Below are 12,373 nucleotides of genomic sequence, written 5' to 3'. Positions count from 1 at the left end.
GCCTCATGTGACTGCAAAAGTGACCCCTAAAGCAGTAGTTCTTAAACGTTTTCATTTGCGGACCACTTAGGTGGGGCAAAAGGCCCCATGGACCACCTACCAGTCCTACCCCACCCGCTTTTACTTTCCACCACAAAAAAGCTCATCTGAATTAATGGAACTTATGGAAACTATAAATATTTTTCTGCTTTTCGTTAATATATATAATAAATTAATGTGCATTATATTTTTATGAAGTGTAAGTAAATTATTAATTCATGCCAGAAACATAAGTATAGATATTTTAATATTGTAAACATTAATACTACAAGAGAACAGGTTTATTTGAAACATCCTATAATCTTCTGAGAAACTAATACTTATCTTACATCTATATTAATCAAACAAAATCAACAGTAACATAAATTATGCTTACAAGACTATTGTTGTTGCTCGCACTTATGACAACTCATGCCGCACACAGGGGAGCCGGTCTGGTTGTTTAACATCACATGAGGTGATGGGACTGAGGGTTCTTTCTTGTTCTCTTGTACATGGCCTTGGCCTTGGCCGTAGAGTTGTGCATCACTGACTTGCATTTTGGACTAGCCCGGGACCACCTGGAGGATCCTTGTGGACCACCAGTGGTCTGTGGACCACACTATGAGAACCACTGCTCAAGAGTCAGTTTTTGCGATATGTGTCCCACCTCCAAAATGAACAGTGGGACCTGGAGACAGTAGAAAACAAGGAATGAGGTACTTGAAACATTGTTTTTAAAGAAAAATGCTGTACAATAGATAGAGCGCGGTACATTATGTTAGTGGTGGAGCGATGAAAATTGGGGCTGTGCAAAATGCCAGAATTGGAGGAGTGCAGCTATCCTGGAGGGTTGCAGGACTGAAGTGGGGGGGAGACTGTTACAGAGATTGGGTATTATATATTTAATTTTATAATACAGGGTTGATATTGCAGTGATAAAGTAAGTGCTTGCGCACTTACATAATGCATTACTGCCACATTAAAATTTTCCAGTCCGTCCAGAGGTTGGAATTCCCTATTTTGCCTCGGAAAACTGGGATTTCGCAGTGAGCGTCCAATGAGGGGACAGACTCACACTCCTTTGCTTTGTCACTACATGGAGTATAAATCCAGTCTAGTCTCAAACCTGGTTTACAAAGTTTGGTGGGACATCTGGACATTTTAAGTAAACCTATCTGACTGTCCATTAAATGTTTACAGAGTGTGAATTCTCTTCACATTTTGGGAGATAGCTCCATACATGCATCTATCCAAACATGCTCTCTCCTAAACAGTTTAAGATCCAGACAGGTAGGAACTAAGCAGTGTTCCGCTTGGCTGGTACCCAAATTGCACCTACCAATCTGAGACAGGCTAAATGCCCTTTCTCATCAGTATGTATTTTGTGATCTTCCTATAATATCTTAATAACATATGTTGTACATACTGAATTCAACCACAGGGAGGAGGATTTCTTTTGCATTAAAATGGGGGTGGAACAGCAGCAAGTGCAAGGACAGCACAACAACTTTTATTTATATAGCGCCTTTAATGTAGTAAAACATTCCAAGGCACTTCTGAAGAGCGTTATCAAACAACATTTGACCCTGAGTCACATAAGGAGATATAAGGACAGGTGACCAAAAGCTTGGCCAAAGAGGTAGATTTCAAGGAGTGTCTTAAAGAAAGAGAGAGAAATAGAGAGGCAGAGAACTTTAGCAGAGAATTTCAGAGTTTGGAGGCTAGGTATTTGAAGGTATGGCTGCCAAAGGTGGAGCAGTGGCAATCAAGATGTGCAAGAGATGCTGTGTGTTATGGTTCCACCAGACTGCACATTGAAGGGGTAGAACGCATATAGTGACTTCCAGTTCTCAGTCACATCATCAGGAGAGGTGCCAAGTAGGTCTAGCATTTCCCTACAAGGAGAAAGGAAGGGAAGGCTCACTGGATAATTGGAGAACAACATGCTCCTGAAGCTGTGCTCAAATGCCTTGTATTATCTTGGCACAGAACTATTTTACAGTTGACATTACAGTAAGAACCTTCTGAAGTTGCATCACTATCGAAGAGGCCCTTCAGCAACATTGCCCGAATCACAGGAGAATGTGGTGGATGGCAAGAATTAAGCATACCTTTCTGTAGCCACTGCCTGGGACATCCAGGGGCAGCGAGAAAATGTTTTTGGTAAGTTGCTCAAAGATGGTGAACAGGTCGGTGAGCTCCTTGTCGCTTGGCGAGGATCCCAGCAGTACTGCCACCGCTATGCGGAACATGAGCTTCTTGCTCTCTGGGTATACGGTGACAGGGCATTCCCTGGCACACCAGTCCCTCACTGTCTCTGCCACCACCTGCTTGATTCGTGGCAGGTAACTCTCTAAAGCAGAATGGCTGAAAATTCTTGCGTAGACCTGTCAACAAATCAAAATGATGTTGAAGGGATACGGTTTGGATTAAGGAACACTCAGCAGACTGGAGTCTAGCATTTACTATAAAATCTGAAACATACGTTGCCCCTTATTCTACAGTTGCCAGTACCATATAAACACTATAAAGTTGCACCAGTGTATAAAGTTCAAGGAGATGGGAAGGTGTGCCTTATAGATCAGATTGTGAAACAATAAATATCACAGAAGTAGATATTTTTCACATTAGTAATTATTTATCCATTGTCTGAATTTTTTCCTCCATGTGAATAAATATTTCTATGAACATCAGCTGTTTGATAGGAAAAGAAAAATGAGTGTACAATTTTCATGGTGAAAACACCATTCTCAAACACTGCAAAATATACTTTAAAATGGATCCATATACATTAACCCTATTGATAAACAGGAGTCTTTCACCTTGGACAAGGTGATTCTCTAATATGTGCTGGTGCAACCCCCATTTTTATTCAGACATGGCAGTAAAGCTATTTACCAGCATACACAATGCACCATATTTTAATTCTTCATGAGGTGATCATTGTAGGACAATATATAGCCTTGCTGTTATAGAGAGGATGAGGACAGGCAAATTCTTTCAGTGCTAGCTGCAAGATTCTATTTCTGCTTTCATACACTCATTTAAAAAAAAAATGCATATTCATCTCTCAGAGATCAGCTTGACAGGAAAGCTTAAAAAGCATCAATGGAAAGAGAAACAGAGTCAACATATCAGGTCGATCACCTTTTGTTCACTCTCTTTCTTCACAGACGCTCCAGGCTTGGTGAGTATTTCCAGCCTTTTCTGTTTTTATTTCAGATTTCCAGCATCCGCAGTATTTTGCTTTTGCGTGAAAGGCAGTTAATTTTTGAAAACGAAACTACTTAAAAACAACACAATGAAAATAAATGTGACAGAAAATGGGAAAATCAAAATGGACAGGCAGAAAATTAAAGAGAAAAATTCAGGTGAGGAGAAAAATGTATTCTAAATATTTTATATCAGTTACTTTTCTCATTTACAGGCATCTTGGATCATTATTTTCCTCTCTTGATTCTGTTTTGATTCTCAGCTGCAACATTAGATTACTGGAAAAATCATGAAGCCCAGAGTGGTAAAAGTATGATTATGATATAAGATGTTGAGAATCACAAAACATTTTCCCCTCCTCCTTTTCTTCAGTCTTGCTGGGGTTTGGTTTGAGAACTGATAGCAATCACTGGACAGCAGTTCAGTTAAGTTTCTGGTCAATGGAGACCCTAAAGATGACGATGTGACATATTTCAATGATAGTAATGTTGTTGAATGTCAAGGGAAAGTGGTTAAATTCTCTCTTGTTGAAGATGGCCATTGCCTGGCACTTGTGTGGCCAGGGAATTGAGTGTCTGCAGCCTATTCAACAGCAATGGCATCACAATGGAGCCTGATTCTATTCTCACCTGACCTTCATATGTGTACACCTTTTAGTGGCTGATTCGTGCTGATGCTAATTGTAACATTCCCTCTGCTGCCCCAACACAGACCACAGAAATAGCCAGGCATTTTCATGGTCTCATTACTCAGAATCACGCTATGTGCTGCATTTACATATGGAGTGACTGGGATGTCTCTACAAAATATTATGAATTTAATGGTGCTAATAAAAGTTCAGAAATGTTTTTCCTCAGATGTTGTTAACCTAAGTGGTTATGTGGTGAATTTCACTATAATTGAATGCGCAATGGGGAGGCTGATGAAATATTATATTATATAGAATTTATATCGAAGTTTTGCTAACAGCATTTAACAAAACACTTTTTCGTCTTTTTTGGCATATAAATACCCATGAATGAGTAACTCTTCCCTTAGGAACAGTTTGAAGTCATTACTTTCTAGCCTCAAGCAAGAGAATTCCCAGTTGCTACAGATGATGCCCCTACCCCGAGTTAATGGCAGTCCTGGTTAGGCAGTGTTGGAACTGACAGTACATTGAATAACATACCTTTGTGATGAACCTCGTTTAGCTTGGAAGAGATGCAAACACTCACATAGAGACAGTCAAAGGTCAAACTACAAATCATTTGGCTCAAGGATATGAAGTAAATGTTTCAATTAATTTAGCATTTAAACTTTATTGTCCACAACATCAAATCTTTGTTTGTGTATTTCACCTGACAATTAATATCCTTTTGGAGGTAGAGGTTTGAAGTTTTCTAGTCGAATCAGTACCTTTCTTCTGTGACGGTGGATGTCCCCAGTGGAGTTTGCCAGGCTGGTGGAACCCAGGATGGCTTGGGCACTCTGTGGCCAGTTGGCACCAACTAAATTGTGCTCTTCGAGCAGCAGCCGACGCAGGTGTTCCGCACCAGTGACACGCACCACTGGTCGCCCAAGCAAATGCGTCTTGAACACGTTTCCATGTTGCTTCCTTCTAGAGGCATGGAAATTGGAGCCCTGTAAAAAGTAAGGGCAAAACTTACATACTGTATAATAAGAAGCGTCAGCAATGAAGATGACATTTTACTTCTTTCAAACTAGCAGCTTTCAACTTTCTTTAGATAGCAAGCATATGACCCAAACCTGTATTTTTCCATTTGTTCATGCGATGTTGCTGGCAAGGCCAGCATTTATTGACCAGCCATAATTTCCCTTGAGAAGGTGGTGGTGAGCCAACTTCTTGAATCACTGCAGAAAATGTGGTGTAGGTACACCAAGTTTTTAAGGAGGGAGTTCCAGGAGTTTGACCCAGCGACAGTGAAGGAGTGGAGATATATTTCCAAATTGGAGTTGTGTGTGACTTTGAGGGGAATTTGCTGCTGAGAGCATAGAATTTGCCCCATGGATAATAGAGACTGTCAGATTTTCACTCAGGTGCTTCATCTTTTCTGGATGAGGACATTTGGGCGTTGATTCTTTGACACTTTCATATTTCGTTATGTGTGGTTGGAGGGTCACATTATGCACAGCTGTACAAACAGTTTGGATGCCTGTAGAGGATATGTTCTATGTGTCTGCATCACCCCTCTTACTGACTCCTTGGTTTGGATTTTATGCCCCCGCCCCTACCTCCGAGGCTGGATCGGAGGCCGGGGGGCCTATAGAATCACAACAGGTGATGGGGCGGAGGGCCCATCACCTCCCCGCCGCCAAGAGATTTTGCCAGGGGCGGAATAGACCGATGAAGGCCAATTGAGGCTCTTAACTGGGCAATTAATATCCTATTACGGGCTTCTCCCTACCGCCGCTGCAATTAGCTGTGTGGTGGGCAGCCCCGTCACACATGGAAAGCACGGCGCAGAAAACTGTGCAGGCTGCTGAGGGCCACCCCCTGCCCTTGCTGCTGACCCCCCTCCCGTGCGACCTCCACCCCATGAGACCCTTCCTGCTCTGACCTATCTGAGGTATGGTTCCAGCGATGCTCATGGGCCTCTGGCAGGTGCACTTGCGATAGCAGCCACCCACTCTGCAGTGGCGCTGCAGCTGCCTGCCTCTGATTGGCTCTGCAAGGGCGAGATGTCCAGCTCCGGTGTCCTTGATCCCATGGAAGGCCCGCCGCTGCCCAGTTAAGTGCCTGATTGGCACTAAATTTAGCGGGCCTTCCATAGAGGAGGCGACGAGGGGATCTTGGAGTCAGTTTCTCCGGATGTCGAGACCCCTGCCACCAGGATTAAATTCCCCCCATGTGTGGTTTTTTTCCCCCACCCGCTCTCCCACTATTCACCAGGCCTGGTGATCCTTCATGCTCAGCACAACGATGACAAAATCTGACCTAGTTTGTTTGAAACATGTTTGCTTGGGCAATACAGTCCTAAAAAATTGAAACCTAGATATGTCTGTCAGTAATATTGATGTATGAATATTTAACATGCTCACCAACATTTGTTATTTTAACAGGGACATTAATCCATTTATTTTAATTTAGTTGTTGTGTCCTTTATAACAATGGATAGAGGAATGTCACATGAACACATTGTAAACTATTTTAAGAAATGCAAATTTTTTTCATAAAAAATTCAGTGAAGCTAAAATGTTGCGAAATAGACCACAGACAAACTTTGAAGATGTTTTGTTCCGCCTCTCCTTATGACTTTTGTTTGTCTTTTTTGTTCTGGGGTTGACATTTGCTATAGTTTATTAACCCATTCGCCACCCTTTGTGAAGTTAGCTAAGGCTGGATTTTAAATGCTTGCCGCTGATCTTGGCTGCGAGCTTCAAAAATGGCGGCCTGCACTCGTCACGGAGCCGCAGTGGTATTCAGCCCAGTGGCTCATTTAAATTGCCGGGGCGGACTGCCCCCCACCGATGACGTGAAGGGGGCGGGCGGTTCATCCCCAGCAACAACGCCAGGCGCGACTGTGCAGGCTCTGGCACATTTTTAAAGGGCTTTGAGCCTTATATTATAATTTACATTTTTAAAGAAACAATGTTTATTAAAAATGAAATAAATTTATTCTGACCCTCTCCCCCACACCCCACCCAATAACCATGAAAATAATAACCTGCCCTCTGCACACACCACAAATCACTTACTCACCTTGTACTCCCGACTTTTCCCCCCTCAAAGCTGATCAATTTTATAAACTTTGCCCCTTCCCATCACCTCCAGACCAATGAAATTACTCTGACCCCGCTCCCCCGCACTGAGAAATTTACCTGCTCCTCCCTCCTTACCAGTTTTCCGCCTCAGATCCCCGGTCGGGGATCCGAAGGCACAGGAGTGCCAGCCACCAGCACTAATATTGGTGTGGCACGGACAGCGGGTGCGTGATGCTCTTTAATGCAAGGATTTAAATTTGTTTGCATATGTAGATTTGTCTCCTGTTGCTGAGCGGCGGGGGTGGGTGGTGCCACGAGACCTTGCTGCCGATGGCAATATCGGGCCGGGCTTTCCTGGAGCCGAGGCCTGTGGCAGGCCTCTGCCAGAAGCATTTTCCGACCCCTCCCACCCCCACCCCACCACAACCCCCGACGTCGGGAGTGGGGAGAGGGGGCTGTAAAATCCAGTCCAGTATATCTGTGTGCTAGATCTTGTTTTCCCCCTCTTTTAATTTTGATCAGTGAAGCGTTAGCTAGTCTTTTCTGAATGACAACTGACCTAATGCATATTTCTCGTACTTTGATTTTATTTCTGTGCACTCCTTGATACTTCCAGCTTGGCAGCAATATCTTAATAAATGCAGCTCGTCAGTAGTCCTTTTCAGTCATGTCTAATCCTGACAAGCACATCACTATGCAAGCTCTTTAACTTCTGTGTATGAGTTAATGAAATACACATAACTGTGCAGCACCAGATGTTTGAGGATTGTTGCCTTCCACCCCATGTGAACTTCATTTGTACAGGAGTTGACATGAGTGAGCTGTGCAGTACTGGATTGCAGTAAACTGTATGTCAGCTGTGACTCACTAATATTCTCATTTCTGAATCAGAAGGTTGTGGGTTTGAGTCCCACTCCAGAGACTTCAGCATAAAATCTAGGTTGATGCTGCAGTGCTGGACTGAGGGAGTGCTGCACTCAGAGATGCTGTCTTTCAGAGGGTGAAGTTAAACGAAAACCCGATTTGCCCTTTTGGCAGGCATTAAAAAAATCCATGACACTATTTCAAAGAAGAGCAGGGGGAGTTCTCCCTGGTGTCCTGGTCAATATTTATCCCTCAACCTACATCACTAAAACAGATTATCTGCTCATTATCTCAATGATGCTTGCTGTGACCTTGCTGTGCGCAAATCTGACTGTGCGCAAACCAGCAGGTTTTTTTTTATTCATTCAAGGGATGTGTGCGACGCTGGCCAGGTCAGCATTTATTGCCCATCCCTAATTGCCCTTGAGAAGGTGGTGGTGGTGAGCTGCCTTCTTGAACCGCTGCAGTCCATTTGGGGTAGGTACACCCACAGTGCTGTTAGGAAGGGAGTTCCAGGATTTTGACCCAGCTGTTGTGCTTCCTACATTTATAACACTTCAAAAATACTTCATTGGCTGCAAAGTGCTTTGGGATGTCCTGAGATTGTGAAAGGCACTATATAAATGCAAGTCTTTCTTTTTCTGCCTGTATGATACCTGACACTGAGATATGTAAAAGCTGTTAATTAGTGAATTGTTCACCTTTAGGGCTTTCCTCACAGCACAAGTCACCCAGGCCATACCACTAAGAGTAAAACTGGTACAAATTGGGACAGGGACAGAACTAAAAAAAGACATAAAATAAAAGAACTAAACACTTACCCTAACGAACAAACAGTTTAATTTTTCTACCTTATCCTTCAATGTTACTTAGTATGATGAGCAATCAGACATACCTGTAGGAGCCAGTGGAACGTTTCACCAAAAAATGGAAGTCCCATGGATCCAGGAGGGAGAGGGAGATCCCAGTTCTTGTCTCGCTTTAGATTCCATTGAAGCTGCCAGAGATAGAGGCAAGCAGTCACGAGAAGGATGATCGGCGCTAGGAGAGCAAAAAGGCTGATCAGTAATGGTAACAGTACCATCAAGGCCATCCTCAAACCTTTCAACAAAAATATCTGTGAGCGTAGCAGAACTTTATTCTATCGAGCTAACCAAACTGGACAAAATACATCTATTTGTAGATTTAAGAGTCTTGCGATGCAGCATCACAGGACCAACTGTGAAGGTCTGAATTGGAACTAACAAATAATCTGAATATATAGAGGCATCAAAGTATACTCAGAGGTTTGGTATTTTGCTTGAGTGTGGCCAAGCATCACTTCTTCTTCCACCTCCCCCCATCACCCCTCCCCCCCACCCCCTCCTCCCCCCCCCCCCCCCCCACCTCCCTCAGTCACGTTCTCTAACTCCTCACCCATTCTGGGAACAGGAGAGGGGAAATGGAGACTGTCCTGATGATGTGATCATCTTGTGGAGATTTGAGTCATTGAGAATTCTGAAGGTAGATCATTTTCCCTATGTTCAGCTGGAGATGGCACTCCACTCTTCCAAAAGAGTTTGAAAAAAGACTCCTATTTGGGAGCTACAACATACTCCTGACACTTTGGACAGATTCCTTCAAACATGAAGCTGTAAAATAAAAATAAATGTTTGTTGCATAGAAAGAGTCAATAAAAGAATAGTCGGGTGTACGAGGATAAAAGGGAATAATCGAAAATAAATGTAAACAACTGACATACAACAGAATCTGCAGTCAGAGCTGCCAACACATTCTTTACTCATATTCACTTTTATTCAGTGACTAGAAATGATTTAGAAATGCTTTAATAAAACTTTACATCTTCAAAAGATTACATTATAAACATCAGGACAAGGCTAAGTTTTACTCATTTTCTACAGCTGGAGAATATGTCTCAGAGCAACACTCTGCTCAAAGTACCACTTACCGTGTGTTTTTACTTTATTTTTCCTTAGATTGCAACAGCATTTAACAAGAAATAGTTTAGTAGTTACAGGAATTCACAACTCCACTGTATACTGTATAGCTTGTCTGTGACTCAGCATCCGGTCCTATATGTAGGATGTGTCTCTTATAAAAAAGATTTGCATTTACGTAACACCTTATCATGTCTCTCAGAAACTTCTCAACACACTTCACACAAATACTACTTATCTGCCCAATTTTAGGAAGGGATAACCATCATTTGGTACCACACTGAGTAAAGCATGAAGCATTTGGGACAGGTGATTTTCTGGATTCGGCAACATTAGAATTCGAACTCCTAACTTCTTCTGCCCGGTGCTGTAGTGCTAAAGGTTTTGGGATGTTCCTTTAAGGATTAGGAGTCTAGCCCTTTGGTGGAAGGAAGCCAGTAAAAATGTGTTTGATCTGTGCTGAAGTGGTTTTTAAGCCAAAAGCATATGTGTTGGAAGAATTAGGCAGTTAACATAAGTTAAGTATGTCCAAAATGTTAACTAATACAGATTAACAAACATTAAATTGGTAAGTTTAATGACTCTGATTTCTAAAGCAAAATGTTTGCTGGAAGACCACATATCTAGACATTAACACTTGTGATGTCCTTGGGACTTGAATGAGGTTTGGCCAAGTTTGGTATAAGGTATGAGACAAAGACTGCAGCAGCTGAACATGAAGGCTTCTCCTTTCATTCTTCAGTCTTTGTTTCACTTTCTCTTTGCTAGCATGTGTGTTCTACAGCAGCCTCAGGAGTACACAATGACCAATGCAATTGCAATTTCAAAGCACTAAAACAATACATCCCTCCTCTTGCAAATTGTGGTCCATTATTAGATACTAGCTGATTAGGTATACCATGTGTTGTGAAAACTTCTTGGAAACTGCTTGACTGTTTCAGTTGTTGTTGTGTACCTCTGCTTAAGTTCGATCCATCTTGAGAAGTAATCAACTATAATTAGATAGGATCTTCCCTCAAAGAAGAATCAATCCATCGCCAACCGTTCCCATGGTCTAGTTGGGAATCTGACAATTTTGTTAGACTTGCTTCTTCCCAAGTTCTCTGTCCATGTAGCACTCCTGTATGAACTTGCTGCATTTCTCTTTCTCGCTCTGGTAGTCTTTGAGTGGCATGGCGGCTGTGCTGTGTTGTGTGGGTTCTCTCCACATTGGTGAATCTGGACTCTCTGCAGTGCTCAGGTCAGGTTGGGAGGCTCATAGGCCTGCAAGTTTATTTCTTTCAAGTGACCATCCAACTTCCTTTTGAAATCAGGAACATGTCACCATGAAGGCAATGGTGGAGCATTAGCCACTTGTTTCGAATAGCTGCTTTCCCTTATATTGAAGTGTCATTTGTACTTCCCCTTTACTTCAAGTACAGCACCTCCTGGACCATATAACTGAGTTTCTGTTGGTTGCAGAATGTGTGTGGATAGCCAAGGCTCTTTGTCTGACAGGGCCATCACACTTGCTCTGGTGTCAAGTTTGAAATGAGTGATATGTCGATTGACCTAAATGTCTGCCGACCAAATGCTTGTTTCTGATCATTGATCTCACCCAGAAAATACTTTGATTAGTCTGCTGCAGGAGGTTGCATAACTTCATTGACCTCTCTATTCTTAACTACTTTTCCTTTAGAGGTTGAGATAGTCGAGATTTTATTTCAACACATCTTACTGAAATGCCCTATTTTTTGCAATAAAAGCATTCTGCTCTATTGTCAGGACATTGGTCACGCCTGATGGAAATTTTTGCACCACAGCGCTGGCAGGCTTTACAGGTATCTTTCGATCTACCCCCACACCCTCCCCCACTCCAGTGTACCTTTTTTCCCGGTGCCTCTTGTTCAGCCCTCTGGTGAAGGAACTGAACAGTTACAGGAGGTTTCCTGAAGCAAGGTCTTTTCTCACCTCGCAGCACTGGTCTGTTATTGCTGCGTAGATTGAAATAAGAATTGTAAGCATTTAAGAATTTCTTGAATTTGGCTAATGTTTCGTCAATACATTGTCTTGCTATTATATCATCAGTTATAGCATCAATTAAGCATAATAATGTATTATCTTGTACTGTTTCGGACTTGTTGTCCAATTTCAATGCAATTCTGCATCTGAGGAACCTTTTCCTCCATAATACCCAGTTTTGAGTTTGATTGGATCGTTGTGATGTTTGAAACTCCCTGGCACTCCCATAATTTGATTCATTAAAAAAAATTCTTATTTACTTTTTAGAGTGTTCCCCTTTAAGAAATTCCTTTTTGTCAGGCTAACTTGCTTTTATGGAGTGTAGCAGGTGCTTGAGAGTGTTCCCTGTTTGTTTATTTATATGTTCTCCAGGGGTTTTCGCTTTGCTTAAACAGTTCACTGAAATGTTTACACATCTGCCTATTGGAATTGACAGAACTGTTTGATGGATAGTTCAAAGGTTTTCCCCTTTGCTTTTTGAGAGCAAGAGACTATTACCTTCAAGCTTGACTTTTTAAATGATTCGTTTTCTTCAGCTTTGCTGCATTAATGGAGACTCTGCTGTGTTCAGGGTTTTTTTTCCTCTTCACTATCAGACTTTTTTTCAGTTTGTGTGCTTTTCCAAGGTTTTC

General features: G+C 42.2%; 1 protein-coding gene across 3 annotated transcripts in view; it reads right to left on the bottom strand.

The window, feature by feature from the left end:
• LOC137375808 (cytochrome P450 26B1-like) overlaps positions 1-9,777 on the bottom strand; it is a 30,801-nt gene extending 21,024 nt beyond the window's left edge. For 2 of the 3 annotated variants that reach the window (XM_068043290.1, XM_068043292.1), the window contains exons 1-3: positions 8,699-9,019; positions 4,633-4,857; positions 2,133-2,408 (exon numbers count right to left, since the gene is read on the bottom strand). In XM_068043290.1, the coding sequence (XP_067899391.1) occupies positions 2,133-2,408; positions 4,633-4,857; positions 8,699-8,896 (699 nt within the window). In that variant the 5' untranslated portion in view covers positions 8,897-9,019. Of the gene's footprint in view, positions 1-2,132; positions 2,409-4,632; positions 4,858-8,698; positions 9,020-9,219; positions 9,435-9,751 lie in introns of those variants that run through there. The other variant, XM_068043291.1, reaches the window with a different exon arrangement.
• Between the last annotated feature and the right edge of the window lie 2,596 nt (positions 9,778-12,373).

Source organism: Heterodontus francisci, chromosome 12, assembly GCF_036365525.1.
Source record: "Heterodontus francisci isolate sHetFra1 chromosome 12, sHetFra1.hap1, whole genome shotgun sequence".
NCBI lineage: Eukaryota > Metazoa > Chordata > Chondrichthyes > Heterodontiformes > Heterodontidae > Heterodontus > Heterodontus francisci.
Note: the sequence above shows the minus strand (reverse complement) of the source record. Positions and strands in the feature narration are given on the sequence as shown.